This window comes from Antechinus flavipes, chromosome 5 (assembly GCF_016432865.1).
Source record: "Antechinus flavipes isolate AdamAnt ecotype Samford, QLD, Australia chromosome 5, AdamAnt_v2, whole genome shotgun sequence".
Classification (NCBI taxonomy): domain Eukaryota; kingdom Metazoa; phylum Chordata; class Mammalia; order Dasyuromorphia; family Dasyuridae; genus Antechinus; species Antechinus flavipes.
The window spans coordinates 254,222,333-254,244,852 of record NC_067402.1 but is presented as its reverse complement, the minus strand read 5'-3'; the positions used below and the strand labels follow the sequence as shown (position 1 = coordinate 254,244,852).

General features: G+C 31.8%; 1 protein-coding gene across 2 annotated transcripts; it reads right to left on the bottom strand.

Annotated features, from left to right (window-relative positions):
• Window positions 1–267: 267 nt before the first annotated feature.
• NTS (neurotensin) lies at window positions 268–21,302 on the bottom strand. Of its 2 annotated transcripts, XM_051963739.1 has the most exons (5): window positions 21,093–21,302; window positions 18,107–18,168; window positions 8,177–8,398; window positions 2,524–2,601; window positions 268–624 (listed from the first exon to the last, which is right to left on the bottom strand). In XM_051963739.1, exons 1-5 carry the CDS (start codon window positions 21,163–21,165, stop codon window positions 472–474), a joined length of 588 nt encoding a protein of 195 aa, XP_051819699.1. In that variant the 5' UTR covers window positions 21,166–21,302; the 3' UTR covers window positions 268–471. The 2 variants fall into 2 exon arrangements, with proteins under 2 accessions (XP_051819699.1, XP_051819700.1); XM_051963740.1 differs by lacking the exon at window positions 2,524–2,601.
• Window positions 21,303–22,520: the final 1,218 nt, after the last annotated feature.

Sequence of the window (22,520 nt, the reverse complement as noted above, 5' to 3'; positions counted from 1 at the left end):
AAAAAAATGAATTTTTCTCTTCACAGGTACATTTAATATGTTTTACAACTCTTCTGGTGTATTTGGCTATCAATAACCTATATAACCTAAGCTTTTCTTCAGGGCCCAAGTATAAACCAAAGGATTTCACTAGGACACTGGATGAAATTTTGTATAACATATATAATATTTTCACTGGTGAATTTTAATAATCAAATGTTTTTCATGTAAAGTTGCAAAATAGAATGATGTCGCTAATATTGAATAGTTTTTGTCATACACAATATATCATGCTTAGAAAGGAGATTTATTTGGAATGTTTTCTGTCCAATTCTTTTGATTAAAAAAATCACATTCAAGAAACCATAATTGCAGAAGAGACAAAAACAATTCTTTTGTCATATAATTTTCACACTGATATACTTGTATTTTTAATTAAAACAACCATGAAACACAATTATTCATAAACTAAATTAGATATTTTTTTTCTCCTCAATAGTAGGAAGAACTCCTTTTGAGAATGTAGGGTCTTCTGGCTTTATTCACATGGAGTTGCCTCTTCAGGATATAAGGGGTTTTCCTCTTCATGATTTCTTCTTTTTCACGATTCAGATTTGCAGATTCAAGAACATCTTCTTGGAGTAACTGTAATACAAAACAAAATCTGAATGAATTGGGGATAGGATAATTATAATTCTTTACACCTATATAGCACATAATAGTTCAAAAACTCTTTTCATTTAGTGGAGAGTGTTGTAGACCTGGAATCAAAAGGATCTGAAATCAAATGTGACCTTAGCCACTTACTGTTTATATTATCTACCCTGTCACTTTAACCACTGCCTGCCTCAGTTTCCTCATCGGTAAAATGGGAATAAAGATAACACCTGCCTTTCAGGGTTTTTGCAATGAAAAAATAAGATAATTGTAAAGCATTTTTCAAACTTTAAAGGGCTAAATCAAATGTCAGCTTTTATTATCATTATTAATGTTATCACATGTGCTCCTCAAAATAACCACAATTTTATAGCTAAGAAAACTAATGAGTTAAAAATTTTGATTCAAGGTCACATAACACGGGGAGGTGAGGAATAGAACAGAAGACACCTAACTGTTAATACAATATTCTTCCTACTAGATTCATTACCCCTCTACTTTATGGTGAGTTCTACACAACTTGTACCATTGAATCCCAGTGGCTTTTAGGGTATTGTTCATATTCTTTTAGTTTATGTGGCTAGTTGAATACAAAAGAGATACAGAAAAAATTAAGCACAAGGACTTTTCTTCAATTCATTGGCCCTGGTCAGTTTCTGGCAAATCTAGAAAATCATGAATAAAAAAATGAAAGGAGTGAACTTCTATACTCTTCCATTGTATGTATCATTCTGAAAGTAACCTGAGGGTTTATTTTGCTTCAAAGGTCTACCCAATGTAATTTTGGCGAACCTAGGTTGGTTTTGTTTTTTTTTTTTTTTGTTTTTTTTTTTTTTAAATTAGTGTAGCTACACATTTTTGGGATATCCTAGAACTCAGATTCCAATCATCACTCCAGATCATTCTAGATTCATATATCTGACATAGATCTAGGGAGGAAAAAAGAACAAGGAGAGGGAAGAGCAGAAGTAGGAGAAGGAGAAGGAGAAGAGAAGAGAAGGAGGAGAAAGAAAAGGAGAAGAGAAGATGACAATTCAAGAGAATTAGAATAAGAATAAGGAAATTAAAAAATCCTTTTTTTAGTGCAGGATTTTTTCTCTTCTTAATTGGTATGCTGGACATCTAAAATAGCATCACAAACAGGTGTTATAGGCCTTGAATAAATGTTTATTGAATTAAATATATGTCACAAATTAATGTCACTAACAGAACATCAATTTGGTGCTGTTTTTTGTTTTTGTTTTTCCTGTCAAAATTGATGTTACCTTAGCTTCCAGTTATCTCATATGTACTATTCATTCCAAACAAGCAGGATCTTTCCGTGTATGTATTAGTTCCCTCTAAAAGAATGTAAACTTTTTGAGAACAGGGTCATTTAACCTTTGTACGCCCATGTTTGAACTCAATGCCTAAAAGCCAACAAATGTTTAATAATTTTGACAACTTTATGTGAATTGGATGGAATAGAATTCCATAAATTTGTGGTATAACTCTTAGCATTCTGTTTACCCAGTACAAAACAGAAAGAGAATGTCTAGTCTGAGGAGAGAGGGAAAATAAATGAGGAAACAAGTCCAGTCAAATATGGCCTATTCTTAATGAAGCTAAGTTTGTTTTTTTAAGATTGCTTGCTTTTGAATACATTATTTTCATTCTTTTATTTGAATATTAGAGAAATTTGTCAAGAATCAAAATTAAATACCCTGGTTTGAGGGCCAATTACTAGCCCCTTTTTCAAACTTTGGAAACCTATAGACTTATCAAAAATTTTTTCTTGATAACTATAATCAATAATCATCCCTGCTAGTTTCCTAATAATATCCTAAAATATTATTTGTCTGGTCCTGGTGATTTTAACTCATTGAGGGCAGCCAGGTTCTCCCTTACCATCTCCTCATTTATCTTCGGTTTCACCTCCCTGTTAATCATTTTTGTTTTATCATTCCCAGTCCAAAGATCATCCTCCTTGGAAAGAAAACAAGCAAAATAAGTTTTGAGTTATTATATCCTCATCACTATTATCTATTATCAACATTCCATTCACCCTGAGCAAGATTCTTTCTCTTTGGTTTTGCTTTTGTCTCCAACATAAATAATGATCCATTTTTTGTGATCCCAAATTTTCGATCTCAAATTTAACACCATTCTGAATGTTAGTATTTTAGATATAATTAGTATAAGGGCTATATTTTAGTGCTATATTTTAGCATTCATTTTCACTTATATCATTTTGTTTGAATCTTATATACACATCTTTAAAATATTAGACCATTAGATGCTATATCTTTTCTCTGAACCATTTTAAATCACCTCTCTCCAAATCTGACATAAACATCAAATTATATCTGTATTCTTCTCTATCTCAAAATTCATGAAAAATTTGTCATCTGCTCCCAAGGTTGCTGTTGGTTCCATAACAACCGAAAAATCCCTTCTTAATGGTGAGATATATGTTCAGAATAACAATTTCCCCATATACATCTATTTGAAAGAAGAGATAAAACCATATTGTTATTTTTCCTTTTTTAGCTTTTCTGCTGATAACAGGATAAAAGTAAACCTCCAGCAGATGTCCAGAGAGTTGAGGTCCCTAATTGCTTCTGAATTATGCTTCCATATCAGGTGTTGTGGTATGCCATAAACTATTCATAAAATTCCTCCTTCTCTCTAAAATCTCAAGAAATATTTTGATGACAATATCACTTCTATTTCTCTCTCCATAGAACCTCACCAAAATGTTTTTAACCTAACTTTCTCTTCTGGTTCCTAGACTTTCTCACACAACAGTATCTTTTGAATATATAATGATATTCCAACCAACTAATTTATCAACTATTTCACTTGAATAAGATGTAGACCCTTTTGGAATTTTATTCTGGTAGCTAGTCACATCTTACCACATCTCAGTGATTCCTGTGAGGTCAAATTTGGATCATTATTTTAGGAACTCTCATCACTTTGCTTAGTAACTAAGGTTCATTTTTTCTTGTTTGTGAGTTTTTTTGTTTGTTTTAAATGGAAACATTTCATTCTATAGTTTTTGTGTCTGGTTCTTTTTGTTTGTGAATTACATTGTTTTTCCTGCTAGTTTTCCTATGTTATAACTGCTTATCAAATTTGGGAAATCTATATGGCATTATCTCTCTACCTCTTTCTTTTTTGCCTGCTTTTCAAAATTTCAAGAAAATATGTTCTTACCAGCCCTTATTAAGTATTCTCCAAAATAAATTATAAATTCTAAAACAGAATTTTGTATATTATCTTAATTATTCTAGCATATAATTTAATTCTTATGCCAGATAGTAAGCATAGTAGTGTTGCTCATGGTAGTGATAGTGGTAGTAGTGGTAGTAGTGATAATTGTAGTAGTAATGGTAGTGGTGGTGATAGTGGTGATGGTGAGGGTGGGGATAGAGGTGATGGTAGTGATAGTAGTAATAAGTATTTTTAAAGTGCTTTATTTGCAAAAAAACTTTACATATATTAATTTATTTGATCTTCACAACAACCCTGTAAGGTAGTTGCTATTATAATCCCTATTTCTCTGATGAAGAAACTGAAGCAGAGTTTGTCAAATGATTTGACTAGGATTCTACAGCTAGCAAGTATCTGAGGGGAGATTTAAATTCAGATTTTTCCATTTCCAAGTCCCACTCTGACTTCTCTACCATAAAACTGCCTTTATAAATAAATAAGTGTGAGAGAATGAAGAAATGGATGTTTATAAAAAAGGTGGGGAAGAATGTAGAGTAGTTTTAAGCTATTTATCATTGATAATTATATGGAACTTCTGGTAAGCAGTGGTAATTTGAGGGGCACATGATTTCTCCCTTCTCCTGTTCTACATTAGTAAGAGATGAATAAGTTTAAATAAATGAAAATTCTCTAAGCTTTTACTTGTAGTATTCTAATCCTTGTATTAATGCAGGAGTCTTTTTAAATAACCTAAACAACTTTCATTTAATGGTCTTTCTTTCTTTCTTTCTTTTTTTTTTTTTTATTGTGCTCAGTTGGTGGTACTATCTCAGAAGCCCCTACCATACATCCCAGCTCAAAAAACCTGAAAATTAATTCAGCATCCAAAAGCTGTTCTTCCCATATGCTATTCATGGTTATTAACTAGCCACTATCTTGGAAGCAATGAGCTGAGGTTGAACTACACTAGCTTTACAATGATTAATTGGCAATCTAAGAGAGTTATGGAATCATCAACAAAATCTTGATGGGAAAAGGACACCATGCATGGCTCATACTTAAAGACATTTTGAATGCTTATTTTGATGGTAATATATTCCAATATTTTGCAGACAGATTTTTTAAAAAGTATTTTAGAAAATATATTTCCTGTTGCTTGCCCAACTTAGGATAAAATACTTAGTCAAACTTTTGTATGTTTGACAAATTTTGAGTTCATTAATATTGTCTGTAAATGTCTTGATAGACTTCAAAAGGTGATTGATAATAATTGGATAAAATCTTTAAATAATAGATTTCAATCTGCTATTATCCCCTTGGGGGAAGAGAAGGGGGAAAAATATTATGACAAAATAACATTTCCAAATCTTTAGTTCCATGCTTTAATAATATTATTATTTTATTTTAAATCATTCAATAATGTGTCAAATTTTAGGAAAAGTTATTACTTTTCTTTCTTTTATTTTTGAATGGAATTGTTTTCCTTCATTCTTTTTTTGTTTGTTTGTTTTAACTAAGGCAATTGGAATTAAGTGACTTGCCCTGGATCAATCACACAGTCAGGAAGGGTTAAATGTCTGAGGCCAGATTTGAACTTGGGTCCTCCTGACTTCAGGGCTGGTGCTCTATCCATTGCAACACCTAACTGTCCCAAAAGGTTACTACTTTATAGCATGTTTTCCTGTCAGATATATTCTATATTAGAGCATATTTGATATGACAAATTGTCTTTCTTTTCATTTGCAGTTGGGGGCAGGATGGAAGAGTCTGTCAGAAAAAATACTCTATTTTGTTATTTACCTATTGTAGCCATAAGTATCTTATCCTTTGTCATCAATAATATGACATAAAATAAAGAATAGGGAACTGATGAATCATGGAATTAGGAAGATCTACTGGCTTCTTTTCTTTTCTGTGACATATATTAGCTGTTCAATTAGAAATAAGTCAATTAATTTCTCAGTGCCCTAGAGACTGCCTAAGATAATACATTTCAGAGAAGTTGTTGATCTACAGCTATAAAGAAGTTGTTGATTAAGAGAATGTTTCCCACTTCCAAAAAATATAATTTTGGATCCCCTATCCCTGACCCCCAAAAAATAATTTGGCAAAGCAAGATTTTTTTAGAGAGTAGGGAAATTGAATATTATTTTGAATCAAGAAATGGCAGAATGAAAATTAATCAGGCTTACAGATTTTTTTTCCAATGAATTTCTGTTCTATGTACCTAAATAGGAACACTGGAAGTAATACAGCTATGTCTTTTCTCTTTCACGCTATGAAAAATTGGGAAAATTGCTAATGATAGTCCATTGTGAATACTGATCAACATAAAACTCAAATATGAAAGATGGACAATTGTCACAGCTCTCAATCTAAAAAGTATTTAATTCTGCTCCTCCCTCAACCCAATATAGAAAGATTTTTTAAGAGTTATTTTGCTTGCCAGTATTTTATTTCCCCACAGCTTTAAAATAAATCCAATAAATATTTATTAGGCAACTCCTTTGTGAATAGTGAGAGGCAACATGATTTAGAATATGAGAAGCTTGTCTCAGAGCCATGGAGACACTGGGTCAAGATTTGCATCTGATACATACTGACCCAGTGAACCTGAGTAATCTGATAATCTTCTCAATGTCTAAGGCAATTAAAACTAGACATTACAGGGAAGGTGCTAATCTACATTGACAGAGAGAAATCCTCACTGGGAGTTCCCTACTTCAGTACTGAAGTCGTATGTCCATCTAGCCCTGAGTACAAAAAACACTATATGCTAGACTGGGGGAGGGAGCCAACTCCTATTGCCAAGTAGCTTACATTCTATTGGACTTTGATGCTATGCCTTTCCAAGACATTAAGCTGGTTCCAAATCAGTCCATCTAGATAGCTAAAATGTCAAGAGTAATCCTTTCATTCCTTTAGTGGTCGTCAAACAGCCCTACATGATAGATCTCTCATTAACATCTTTGAAATAAAATTCACAGAATGGATCCTCAGAAAAGAAAGAATAATACTAATAATACCAATAATAAACACTTATACAGCACTTTATTATTTGAAAGACACATATGCACGTATATACACAGGTTCTGTGTATATGTATGTATATTTTAGATAAATTGATTAATAGATATCTCACAATCATCCTTTAAGGTAGATGCTATTATCACCCTTGTGATAACATATGTGGAAACTGAGGCACAGAGATAAGTCAATTTTCCAGGATCAAAACAAAGTATCTGAGGCAGAATTTGCATTCAAATCTTGCTGACTAAAAATCTAATGCTTTATCTGCTATGACAATATTTTGTATTCTGTGAGGCAGGCAGGGAAGCTGTTTTATCTATGCTAAGTAGGATTCAAGCCTTCAAATGATTTGTTCTGGGAATGGTATTACAAGTTAAATTACATCTTTGCAAATAAACTTTATAATCAAAATCTGGTTGACATCTCCAAATGATGCATTTGATGTATGAATAATTAAGCCCAATTATCCAGATTGATATTTTATAATTATTGAAAGTTTGTTTTTCCTCCTATATGTCTTTTCTTATTATAAGCAACAAACTTAAAAATGGATTCCCCTTTTTACACCTCCATGATTCCATTTCCTTCGGGATTTCCTTCCTAATCTTGAGCTCCTAGTTTAAATACTCAGAACCATAAGAACCAAGATCTGTTACTTACTAAGGCAGAAATAGTCTGAGATGGACAAATTATGTGTTTTATTAAGGCATCATTCTGTTTGTTTAAGAACATCCTGATTTAGATATTTCCTTTAAGTTTTGATTTATGAAACAAATCCTATAATTGAGTTTTAGTGGGGTTAACACTAGTTGCTGAAAACAAAGGAAATTCATATTCAATGGAAATGGAATACCCTATTTTGAGATGCATTGACTCCTATTAATATTGTACTAGTCTAAAAAATTCTTATAGCAATAGAAACCACCCCCAGTGTGGAATTATTGATAACTGACCAAGAATGACTTCATGGTTCTTAACAATAATACAAATATTTTTAATTCCCTAAGATTCCATGGACATCAAAAAAAAAAAAAAATCAAGTTCTTCTTTGAGTGTGAATTAGATAAATGTGTATGAGTAAATCTCCATTAAAATATACCCTCCTAAATTTGGAGTGAACTATTTGAACTATTTTACTTAACCTCAAATATTTGAAAAGTACTTTGATGTTTGCCAGAACTGGGAATCTACATCATTCATCACCAATATTTTTGATAATCTTGCTATTATTGTAGTTGTCAGAATTGGGGGAAAATCAAGAGAAATCAGCAGTAAATCCATGTAACAAAAATTAGGTTTGCATTTCATGTCTTACCTCCCAGTGCTGAAAAGCTCTGCTACGACAGATTTTCTGGAGCTGGTAAATGGTCAGCATCGCCTCCAAGTTAAAGCCTTCCAAAGATGATAACTGCCTTCTCATAGCAAGCTCATCTTCACCAGTCTCCCCTGTTTCTTCAGCTTGGCTGTTTAAGTTATTGACAAGGCTGCACACATTCAGCAGGGTCATTTTCCAGTGAGGAAATCTTGCTTTATTGATCTGTGATAGGCAAAAGAACATATAAAACTGAAGATCCCATCTTCAAATTGGTATTACAATGAGAAAATGAGGAAACTGGTAATAGAGCCAAGCTTGACATTTTAAAGAAATAATTATTTTTTAATGTTAGATTCTGTGATTTATAGATTAAAAAACAAAAAACAAAAACAAAAACAAAAACCACAAGCATTGGGCCATCCTATCTACTGAGCTGGGGGAGGAACCTTAAAAATTATCTTCTCAATCCTGTAGTCTCATTTTACTAATGAGGATATTGATATAAAGTAATAGTAAAAACAAGGAAATGGTTAATTATTTTATCTTTTGCAGTCTTTCTAATTAAATATTATTTAAAGATTTTTTTAGAATTATGATTTCATGAAAATGTTTTGAACTTTGTCCATTTTTCAATTTTATAAACAATTCCAATTAATTATTTAGCAGCTACATTTTAATATTCAGATAAAAAGAAAGGAAAAGTGTAGTTCCAATGATTATCATTATCCCCTGAAAGTGAAAAAATCAACTATGTTGTAAGATATGAAAAGATAGGGGAAAATAGGAACTTGACCTATAGGATCCTAGAATATTTTAAACAGAAAACAGTAGTAGCAACAAATAAATAATATTATTATTATAGCAAGAGCAATAGCTTGGACTTCACATATATTCTCATTTAATCATCATTATAACCTGAAAAGTAAAATACTACAGATATTGTCATTCTCTTTCTGTAGATGAAGAAACCCCGGGCTCAGAAAGGTTAAATAACTTGAGAAGCCGCTAGATGGCGCCATAATGCATGGAGCATTATGCCTGGAATCAGGAATAAATAAATAAAAATAAATAAATCCAGTTTCAGACACTTGCACGCAAGTCATTTAACTTCGGATTGTCAAAGTTTAAACATCTGTAAAAAGGGGTGGGAAATGTGAACGATAATAACAACCTGTCTTTCCAGGTTGTTTAAGAGTAAAATGTGATAATATTTACAAATTACTTTGCCAGCCTTAAATCACTATTTAAATGCAATCTACATACTATGGAAATATAAGAAAAAGGCATAAGAGCTGAAATCAGAACACAGATTTTCCTACTCTGAATCAGCACTTTATGTACTATTCATAAAAAGGGAAGGGATTTAAATTAAGAGCCCCTGTTGTAATTCCTTGCTTTTGAATTGCAATCTAATCCTATGACCGTAAGAAGTTACCTGCACACAAGAGCAGCATAGCATAGTAGTAGAAAAAAATAGAAAAGATCTGATTTTCTGAAGATCCACAGGATAAGAATTTGTTTGTAGTATTACTGTTTATTCTGAGAGGAAGTAAGACCTCTTGCATCAAGCTCTGCTTTTGACACTTCTTGTCTATGTAATCATGAATAAGTCTCTTATGCTTTCAGGGTTCAAGGCAACTTCCTAAGATTAGACATTGAAGAGAAGATAGAAGATGGCAACTTGAATTGGTAGAAAGAGTTTCCTGATCTAAGATTTTCTAAGTCGTCTTGATGTTATGATTCTGTGACTACTAGTATACAAGTGCATATAAATGATATTAGTTATACTCATTAAACTTTGCAAATATTGATAGAATTAATTCTCATTACCTTGTATAGAGGATATGCTATGTAGAACAATGTTAAATATTCTGTTTTTGTTTTTTAACATAATGTGATATTAAAGACATGAACAGAGTACAATGTATGCTCCTCAATCCGCATTTATCTTCAGAATACACAGTAATATTTTCACCCTGTAGATCTTCAGGAAATCAAGTCTTGCAAAATAGATGAGATACAGAAAGAAAAATAGATGCTATTGTATTACTATTTAATCACTACAAATTCATGCATCATTTTTTAAAAAAAGTGACAGCCTCTCCTTTTCTGTACGTTGCAGTAGGTAATAAAAGCTTGTATTTAGAAAAGAAATGCAAAATTCAAAGACTCTGGAACTAAGGAAATATTGAAAATTCAGGAAGGATCCATTATAAATTTCTAGTTTCACATCTAAAGAATTATCCCAACTCAATTCAACTGAACAAACACTTTTTAATTTTATTTTAGGTAAGGCAAATGAAATTAGGTGACTTGCCCAGTCACACAGCTATTAGTATTTAAGGCTGGATTTGAATTCAGATTCTCCCCATTTAAGGGCTAGTGCTCTATTCACCAAGCTAACTGCCCCTGACAAACACTTCTTGAGCCCATGCAATGAGCACAACACTATACTCAATTTCAGGGATACAAGATTTTAAAATAGAACCTTCTATTCCCCCAACTAGATTTCATTCTACTTTATTGCCATGATAATGATAGATAAAGGCCAAAGGCAGTATAACAGCCTGGTTAGAGAAGGATTGTGGGCAGCTAGGTACTGTAGGATAGAACTGGCAGGCCTGAGTTTGAATTAGGTCTCAGGTACAAGCTGTGTGATATCTGGACAAATCACTTAATTCTGTTTGCCTCAGTTTCCTCATTTGTAAAATGAGCTACAGAAATAGCAAACCAGTCTTAGTGTCTTTGGCAACAACAAAAACAAATAACAACTACAACAACATAAAACGTCAGATACAACGGAATAATGGCAATAAAAACCGAAGGACTATCTCCATAAAAGGAGATTTCAACCATTTTTTTTTTTGCATCAATACTTATTTGTTTTAAGTTCTTTCAGCAATCAGATTCCACAAAAATCATCTTTGTTAAAAACTATCACTACGAGTAAAATATTTAAGGAAGTGGTTCAACTTTATATCTGGTTGGCTATATATTAGCTATAATATTATAATATTAATATATAATATATTATAATTATGATAGCTATAATATAATATAATATAATATATAATCATTATTCCTTACTTATAGATTTTGTTGGATTTGTTATCAGCCTTTCTCTATAATCCGTATCAAAAGCAGAAAAAAAATAAAAAAGTTATCCTTTCCAAACTAATTTTTTTCAACAAATTAGTAGTTTGGTAAATGTGTTATATTATGAAAGACCAGAATATATATATATATACACACACACATATACACATATATACATATATACACACATATATATATACATATACATATATACACACATATGTATATACATATATATTATATATATATATCAAGAATAATTTCATCTCTTTTGAAATAATTCCTGATTTTGGAAGATATACTTTGAACCTTAAAAACTCGCCAATGCGGGAGATGATAAATTTTTGTCATTCTAATAGAATAAAAGCTATTTGAGACCTCACAATGCTTCACTTTGATCTGTCTTTTCCTTTACAACAGTGCCAGTGCTTTGCAGATACTTGATAAACTTTTCTTGAATTCAATTATTGAAATAGTATAACCCAAAGTGCTTTAATCTCGGAAGTAGAGGGCCTAGGTTTTATATGATCTACTCTGCCTGTTCTCTTGTGGAAGTCCCTTAACCTCTATTTATTTCTCTGTAAAATGGGAATGAATATAAACAAGGAGTTTTCAGATGAAGAAATTAAAACATAAAAAAAAATACTCTAAATCACTATTGGTTAGAGAGATACAAATTAAAACAATTCTGAAAATTTTGGAATTTAAAGTATTATAAAAATTAATGTTGAAAACTACCTTTACATGTAATTGGAAAAAAATAAATTGGAAAAAAATAAAACCACCTCATACCTATCAGATTGTCTAATATGACAGAAAAAGAAAATGCTAAATGTTGAAGGGGGTTTATGAAAACTGGAATATTAATGCACTGTTGGTAGAGTTATGAAGTAGTCTGATAGTCATGGAAAACAATTTGGAATAATGCCCAAAGGGCATCAAACTGTGCATACCCTTTGTTTTAGCAATACCACTACTAGGTCTGTATCCCAAAGAGATCCTAATAAAAAAGGGGAAATGAATTACATATACATTTTTTATAGCAGCTCTTTTTGTGATGGCAAAGAATTGGATTGAGGGAATGCCCATCATCTGGGGAACGACTGAACAATTTGTGGTATATAATTGTAATGGAATATTATTCTTCTATAAGAAATGAGCAAGCAGATTTCAGAAAAACTTGAAAAGACATACATGAACTGATGTTGAGTGAGGTGAACAGAAGAATACTGTACACAGTAATGGCATCAGCTGTGATAGACTTAACTCTCTTTTCTCATCAATACGGTATTCCAAGACAATTCCAAAAGATTTGTGATGGAAAATGCCATCAGCATCCAGAGAAAGAACTATGGCATCTGAATGCAGATCAAAGCATACTATTTTCACTTTCTTAAATTATTTTTGTTTGTTTGTTTTTTTCTTTCTTGCGTTTCTCTCTCTCTTTTTTTTTGATTCTTCTTTCACAACGTGATTAAAATGGAAATATGTATAACATGATTGTACAAGTATAATTTTTATCAGATTGCTTGCTGTCTTGGAAAGGAGGGAAGGAAGAGTGGGAGGGAGGAAGAAAAATTTGGAATTTAAAGTATTATAAAAATTAATGTTGAAAACTACCTTTACATGTAATTGGAAAAAAATAAGATGCTATTAAGTGGAAAAAATGGAAATGAAACTGACAAACCATTCCAGTATCGTTGTCAAGAAAATTAGAATGGGATCATGAAGAGGCAGACATTGCTGAAATGGACTGAATAACAATAAAAATGTCATAGATACTAGAAAGCTGGCCTTGGATTAGGGAAGTTTCTGACTTTGATACATGCTGGATGAATAAATGTGGGAAGATAATTCACTTTCTCAGTACCCCAGTTATAGAGTAGGTATATATTATGTACATGAGGAAATGATTTCTTAGGGGAGAGGAGAGGAAAGAGAGGAGAGAAAACATGTCATAAAGAATTTACTTGTCAATAATTTGAAAAACTCGTGTTCTAGCCATCTTCATACATTTTCCAAGCCTTTGTGGTACTTTTAGGTCACCTTCTCATACTTATTATTCTGTTACTTATTAAGTAACAAACAGTTATTCCTTTCTAATCACCACTCTATTCTAACACCTCATCCCTCAGTCTAATGAGACCTTATTAAGTATTTCATCCAGATGACATGAATAAGATGTTCATAAATTTGAAAGGATAAGAAGATATTGAAAATTCAATTAATTCCTTTAAAACATGGCCAAATCACTAACAGCTATCTGAAAATAAGCAAAACATAATTTTAATGGCATTTGATTTTAAATATTTCTGACATATATCAATTTGCAGGGAAGTCAAGCAGTTTTCTACATTTAAAATATCAATCTAATAATTCAATTATCATTTCAAAAATCTAATCAACAAATATGTTTAGGTGAATTTTAAGGGATATAAAATAGTTTTCTCCCCCCTACCTCCCTTTCTCATTTTAATATCTCCTACTAACCATTATTATTTTACCTGAAGTATTTGTTTCTTTTTAATTTCCCTCCTCTTCCATCTTCATAATATTCACATGCCTTTGTAATTCCAAATTTCTGTCAAGCACATTGAAAACCTACTTTTCCCCCCTCCTCAAAAAAAGGTTTTCATTGAGCCAATTTAGAGGTATCATTTTGTTTAGCAAGAAAGATAGAAAAAAGTTATTTTGTTTATTTCTATTAAGATATTTCCTGAAGGAATATGTTTGAACACTGCTTTTTATATTTGTACAAATAAGGAATTAAACATCTTTTCAGCCCCAAGTTTGACTGAAGTCCAACAACAAAACAAATAAGAGTAAGAATAATTAATAAACAACCACAAAAATAGCAAAATAACACATTAAATTCAAAATTAAATCACCAATTATGAAAACTAACATAGCCAGTGTTCAATCTCCTCAAGAGATAGTTCCATGTAAGTACTATTGGTAAAAGTAAAGAATTTTTGATCAGAAAAAATGAAAGAATACAATCATACAATCTCTAAGATACCTAATATTCTAAAATTCTTTGAAATAGAAAAAACATCACAGTATTGTAGATCTAGATGTCAGCATTCAGTTCAATTCATTTCTTAAGTTCCTGTTATGTGACTGTGCTAGTTTCTACAAATACAAAGGACCAGGAATGAGGGGTGGGAAAGTGAAGGGTGGAGAAGTCCCTGTCCTCAAAAAACTTATTTGTAATAGGTTTTTAAAGTTATATATTTCAACCCTCTCTTTTTACAAGTGAGTAAACTGAGACCCAGAGAGGTGAAAGCCTTTATTCTTCATTCTTTGAATCCTAGATTAATGTGCTTTACATTAGTGGAGAGGGTAATTAATAATAATGATAAATAGATAAATATCTAATACTTATAAAGCATTTTAACATTTAAAAGATTTTTATAATTAATATTTTATTCTCCTAACATCCCTGGAAAATAGATGCTATTATTAGCATTCCAATTTTATAGATGAGAAAACTGAACCCAAAAAGTTCAGTGATTTTCTGAGGATCTAGTCAGTTTTTGATATTATATTTGAATCCAATCTTCCTGACATGAGAACCAGAGTTCTATCTATTCTGGTACCTCCTACTTGCCTCAGAGACTACCTAGTTAAAGACCTGATGTTGAATCAGTATCACAGAGTGTAAGGAATTTACTACAAGAGAACATTGAGCTAAGTGGAAACACATTCCTTTGAATTTATCTAGTCATATTAATTAGATATAACCTATATATATATATATATATATATATATATATATGTGTGTGTGTGTGTGTGTGTGTGTGTGTATACATATATATATATGTATATATATATATGTGTGTGTGTGTATACATATATATATATATATATATATGTATATATATGTATACACACACACATATACACACTGGTCATCTCTGATACATTTCTATTCAGTTTCTCTGAGAAGGTTCAGAGGAACAAATAATTGATCATCTATAAATTGGAGAGAAGTTAGAATTTACAGATCAAATGAAAAAGATCTAAAAGATGCCAAAACACTCACTTAAGTGGTTCTTAGGATTTTGGCAAGTCATGTGTGTGAATCTTGTTATTCACTCTACAACCCTGGGCAAGCCATTTAACTTTTATTTGTCTTATTTTTCCTCAACTATAAAATGGGGTTAATAACAGTGCCCTACCTTCCAGGATTATTGTGAGATTAAATGAGATAAGATTGCACAGTGCTTTGTAAAACTTCATACACTATTTATTATTTACATAATTTACACACCACTATTTACTATTTACAATTATTATTTGTTTAAAAAGAAGTCTCTAGCCTTTCAAACACGGAATGTTAAATTTGTGATCAACTTCTATTCTGATCATATCCTGAGTGCTTTTGGCACCAAGTGATCTGAGAGATTATATTTACTAGTTTATGGAAGGTACTTCCTCCCTAATTCCTCTAGAAAGAATAATATTAGTGTCCAGTCAGTATTCCAAATTCCCACTCGCTTTGGTCTCAGAATTCAGTCAGAGCTGTCTTAGGTATCAAAATCATTCTTTTTTTTTTTTTTTTTTTTTTTCCCCCCTGAGGCCATTGGGGTTAAGTGACTTGCCCAAGGTCACACAGCTAGGAAGTGTTGTTAAGTGTCTGAGATCAGATTTGAACTCAGGTCCTCCAGACTTCAGGGCTAGTGTTCTATCCACTGCACTATCTATCTGCCCCCTTTTGTTTTGACCATAATCTATCTTACTATCTTACCATTGCTAAATCCATCTTGTGGCACAGTATTGGGAATTATTTGTCTATTAATGTTGGTTTTTACCTCCTTGGAGGGATATTAGTTATTAGGTATTTGGTCCATAAGCCAGTATTGCTGTGCTCAAATTCGCATAGACCAAACATGTATTGATTGGGAGCAAGGACTGTTTTGGAACTTGTATACTTAGTCCTGATAATAGTAGATGCTTAATAAAATGCTTTTTGATTAGCACTACCTTTTCCAGGAAATCTCCATGATTCTACCTTCTTACATTTAATAGTTCTTTCTGTGGCCTAAATTGGCCTGGAATTTTACATCTTTGTGAAACTATGTACTTCTCCCCTTCAAAAAATAAGCCTTTCAAGAGCAGAGGTTATTTCATTTGTGTCTATTTCTCCTGAGCTTGAAAATGTTCCTACATATAGAAGGTACTTAATACTTGCTAGAATTGAATTGCCTTTCCTATCCAAATACATCAGACCAGCACGAAACATTAGTGGTCCTAAATTCTATGATTACATGTTGCAATAAGCTCAAGAACAACAACACTCAGTTTTGGATGGCCCACTACTGGCACAACAAATTATTCAAATCCTTAACTATTCTTATATAATAATAATTATTGTGATATATAATTATGTATATAATATGTAAAATATATGATACATAATTTATATTTTATATACATCACTAAATATCCTTATATAATAGAATTAGCGGTAGTAATAATGATTTACAGCTAACATTTGTATAGTATTTACTATACTGTACTAGAAATGCTATGTCATTTGATCCTTACATCTGTAAGTTTTCTTACAGATGAGGAAACTGAGGTAAATAAAAATTAAGTGATTTTTGTCCATGTTACACAACCAGTCTAAGATTACATTTGAACTCGGGTCCTCCTGATTCTAAGCCCAGCAGACTAACCACTTTGTAAGCTGGTTGCCCTAAATAACGTAGAATTACATTTTGCATAATTAATATTTAGCACCTACAAGTAACAGTTTCTCTTACATTAATCATTCAACAAGCATTTATTAAATGCTTACTATGTGCCAGACACTTGTATTCAGTAGGCACTTAAATGATTGCCAATTGATTGATTGAGCTAAAAAAAGACAGTGTAAAGAATAATGTATATAAAATTTTTAAAACCTGTTTTGGATTATTGACTGCTACTTCCTCTCTGTGTGACCTTGGACAAGTCACTTGTTCTGTCCTATATCTCAATTTCCTCAACTTCAAATGATTAAGTTTGTACTAGATGACTTCTCGGCTCCTTTTCAACTCCAAAAAACTTCAAATATCCAAAAGAATGATGCATTGGGCTCAAATTCTGACTGTCTTATCTGTGTAACTGGGACAAGCCCCCTTTCTTCTCTGGATTTTAGTCAAATATCACCTTCTCATCTGTCATCAATTTAATAAATTGGACCTCTAAGATTCATTCAAGAAGATCCTAAGAAACCTCTGAACAAACATTTCTAGTTGAATTCTTTTAATTTTTCAACAAGAAAGCTAAGCATATATGATTTGACCTGTTGTTGAATTACCAATTAGTGATGAAGATACAGAGTTGGTATTAGAGATCTCCTTACTCTTGATTCAGTAGTCATTTCACTACTCCATGGGATCTCCTCCCATTTGTCACCATTTTTTTATTCCAGAGATATATAAGCCATTTACTGTTTCCCTTACACAATCTAAAAACTGTCCAGTTAGTTTTCCATTTGAGCATTTAAATTGAGGTCCATAAACCTTTCATCAAACCTAATCTAATAAGGGTAGAAACACATTTTTCCTTCAGTAACTTTACTTCTTTCTCATGAAATCAAATGTGACCATTTAATTAAAACAACACTTTGATGAGTGAGAGTCAGGGTAGCCTTCTCTGTGTCAATGTCAACACTTTTATTTTTCCTTTGAACTCAGAGGAAAATCTTTCAGAAAAAGGAAATGCTTCAAAAAGAACTTTTAGATTGAGCCTGGAACCGATTACCATCTGAAAGGGTGACCATGTTCATAATGAAAAGGACCTATGTTCAGCAACCATTGATTGGAGGAAAGAAAAAAAGATTACCTTTGATGTGTACATATTGGTCAATAAATCTGCTTCCAGTGCCTTCATTTCCTCTTCTGAATCTGAAGGGGGGAAAAATTAAAAAAAAAAAAACTGTTTGTTATCAAATATTAATTAATTAAATCATTCCATGATCACTTTTTTAAAGTTTTAGTTTGGCTTAATAGTAAAAGGTCAAGACTTAAGCAGGAACTAAATTTCTTCTCTAAATATAAAAAAGAAAGAGAGGAAAGAAAACAGAGAGAAAGACATAGAGTGACAGAGTCAGAGAAATGGAAAGATAGAAAAAGAGAAAAACAGAGTCAGAGATAGAGAGAGAGAGAGATTCACAGTCACAGAGAGAGATAAAAATATACAGAGCCAGAGAAATAGACACAGAGACAGAGATAGAGACAGAAAGAAAAAAAAATTAAAATAGTATTTTAAAATAATAGTTATCCAAATGAATAAAAACTTATTTTAAAAAATCTTCATTAAAGTTGTTATAAGGTATTGTGTTGAAACTAAATCATTTTTATATTTTCTATATAGTACTCAGGCCATAGATGCTATATATTTCAGTTTTCCTGGAAATTTAGCACTTTATTTGATCCTTACCAGCCATGTAATCTACATCTGAACACTGTCATTATTCATTTTAAAGATGTTATAAAATCAGAGATCTTGGATTGGAATGAAGGGTCATAGTGATTGGCTAGTCCAAGTCTCCTATTTAAAAAAAAAAAAAAAAAAAGGAAACAGAGACTAATAATGTCAAATGTCCAGTCCAAGGTCACACAAGTATTGTAGGAGCAATGTTAGATTTTGAAACCAGGTTGTCTAATTCCAAATGCATTTCTATTGCATTTGGATTAACCACATATGTTGCCTTACTTCTAAATTATACAATTTGAAAAGGTATGATGTATGAGTTCAAGAGAAATTCTTACAATTAGAACACAGTCCAATCAATAGGTTATTGACAACAGTCAACCACTCTTCATTTGACCTTTGAGCAAAAGGTTCTGAAACTTTTCTGAATTCAGAAATCATTTTAGATTTGAATATACATTTTGAAGCAATTGGTTTTATCCTACAAGGAAGTGACAATGGGCATATTCATTCAGAAAATGAAGGTCTAGTTTCATATGAAATTAAGAAAAAATTTGGCTGAATATTTCTTACTGGTAAACTTGAAAACTAATTTCTATAGTCCTTATAATAAGTACTCTATTCTCTTGGATTTTTTTTTTTAAATAAAGAACATTTGAACAGGTCTCTGTTGAATAAACTAACAGATCTATTAAAAAAAAAAAAAAAAACTACTATACTAATTCATCCACACTGTGTTAGGTTCTCGTTTTAAGACAAGTTAGATTCAGTTAAATGACTGAGACCTTTTATCTTATCACATATACTTACACAAAAGGGCTGAACAGATGCATTAAATTTGGATAAACAATTTGTTAATAGACTTTACTAAGAGGTGTGATTTTTTTCTAATGTTTTCCTTTAGGGACCTTATTTTATTTTTTTTTCTCCTAAAGAAAATAAAGACAAATATCACGAGCCAGCTTTAAATAATCAATCACTGAAACCCATAAATCAGGAATCATTGTAGAAAGTTGTTTTGAACCAAGCAACAGCAATCCCTTTCAAAGATAGTTTTACTACATCTTTCTACATATAAGTAAAATGAGTGCATCGTATTGCAAATTGAATCTTTATTAAATTAGATTCATTTTTTCCTATAAATGTTAAAGTAACATTCTCAAAAGTAGTAGAGATAATTTTTTGAAAACACCTTTATATATTCTTCTATTATAGTAATTTTAAAAATTCAAGTAGAAGGTTAACATAAAGATGAAGTTAGATTTCATAAGCTCTTTACCTATAAGCTGTGCAGAAAAAAAGCTAATATCTAAAAATATGTGATGTTTAATGCCATAAACTATCTTCAAATGGTCTATGCTTGAAACCAATAAATTATGGTTCATCTCAGAGTACTGTTTTAGATTTAATGGACAACTCAAATGTAATTTAGCTATGTCTTTCATCCTACATTGCGATATCTTGATATCCTACTGCTAAGAATACCTGAAATTGACATACACTTTCTCAGTTCTTTTTCAAGTTTATCTCTGCAAACACCTTTGACTGGGCAAAATTATAAAGGGCCATTCTCTATTTGCAAATTCACCTTTCATGAGAAGGTTCTAAAGTACATGCAACCAACAATATCTATCCTGTTGCTTATATTCACAAATACCAGATACATAAGAATATGTGGGTATATAAATATAATGTGTCATATAATGTTATATATAATATCAGTATATAATATAAATATAGATGCACATAGACAAATATGTATACTGATTCTTCCCTGATGTGTTTTTAGTATGTTCCAAGATAATTAGAAAAACACTTTTTAAAAAATTCTCTGATATTGCTCAGTATCTTTAAGGTAGTAGTTATGTGTCAAAGAGATAAAAAATGTATAAGTCTTATATCAGATGCAATAATAATTTTTGGTAATCACAAGTCAACTTTCACTATTATCCACTAGTGTGTGTTAAACATTTTTGCTTAATGTTAATAATAAAGGAGAGAATAGCTGAAAACACAGATGAGGATAGTAGTTAAGCATCTTAATTTAATGATGGGTTACCATTTGGCTTGACAGAAATTGCCTCTGCATTTTCAAATGGAAAGAAATAGCCTGATTTAGCCTTATTATTTCAGTGTTGGAGTTTCAAAAAGTGTCGAACAATATTTTCATCTTTCACACTGGCACCAGCTTTACAGATATTTAAAGGGAATACTTATGTCTTCCTCTGTCTTCACAAATAAATTAATCAGGCATTTGTACTATATATGCATATAGAGCAAAAAAGGAACAAGTTAAAAATTCTTCACTATGGGTATGTTAGCATAGATTATAGAAAATAATAATCTAAAAAACAAAAAGATTATTTCTCACTTAGCAAAGAGCAGCTAAGCTTACCTGAGCACAGACTCTGGGAAGTAAAAGCCAGAAACATCATGCAGACCAGTGGAATTCTCATTCTTGCCATCATCCTTTAGCCTTCTAGTAAGTAAAGTCCATAAATATTAGAGAAAGCAATTGAAGCTGGAAATGAGTCTTTCTCTCCTTTCCTATTGCCTTCAGCTGACTTTGAAAGTGACTGAACCATGAGGGGAGCTCTGGATGATTCCCTATATATACATAAGCAGTGGGATGATGTCACAAATATACAGGGATTATCTCTTTGTGAAATGCCCTCCTTTGATTCCTCCCCCCTTCCCTTTACACTTCCTCCTTCCCCTCCTCCTCTGTCTCCCCTTTCCTCCTACACAGATGAACCTTGAGTGAGACTGATGCTATTCCCTGATTGTATTGCTTTACATTTCTGACGCACTCAAGAGCCATCCAAAACTATTACCATGTAGGGCAAACTAGACCCCCAGGCATGAAACCTGCCAGCAATTTGGCATCTCTCTACTACCTATTGCTTTTCTCTCCAATAAGTTTTCTTTTTTTTTTTCCCATGGGAGAGCACTATTCCTGAAATCCCTAGTTTTCCATTTTAATCTCCAAGTAGAGACATTAGGGAAGTCAATGACTTTATTTTCTAATGTAAACAGCACCAGAAATAATAAGAACTCATTTAAAAAATAGAACTTGCAATCAACTGTTCTCTGGATTTTTGTATTTTCAATGGCACAGGTTTTGGAAAAATCAGAAGAAAGAGAGTTGAAGGTGTAAGACAGGCAGAGCATGAGATTTAATGTATGGACTGAGCTCAGATAGGATAAAAATGGAAATATATTAGGAGAAAGTGATGAGAGAAAAAAATGTCATGGTTTTTTTTGCCTTGATTTTTATAAATATCTCTTGTTTTTAATTCACCTTTTTCCCCTTATATTTTTTCTCACTTTCCCACCCAGATAACTTAATAACATATAATGCACATCAACTCAGCAAAAGTAAACAAGTCCAAAGATATATTCAATATAGTCTCAATAATAAACAGATTTTCTTCTTTAATTTGTTTGATTTATATAATCAGGTCAATAGTTATTTCCCTGGAAGAATGGCAAGCTGCTCTGTGCTTGAATACTGCTCAATAATACTGCTCTGAGTACTAGTTGAATGTCTTGGAAATTAGATTTTATCTGCAGAGAGAAAGTCTCCCAAATATAGCACATTTCTCCCAGATTTGGCAGTGTGAAAGACTATATTATGCTTATGAACCCAATAAGTTTTAATTAATATTGGTCCCTCCTTCTTTTTAAAGTAATTTACACACACACACACACACACACACACACACACACACACACATATATATCCTTTCTTCTACATCTCTCCTACTGTTAACCAATTTTAAGTAATTCTTACCTTGGATAACAATGGGTATACTTCATCCTC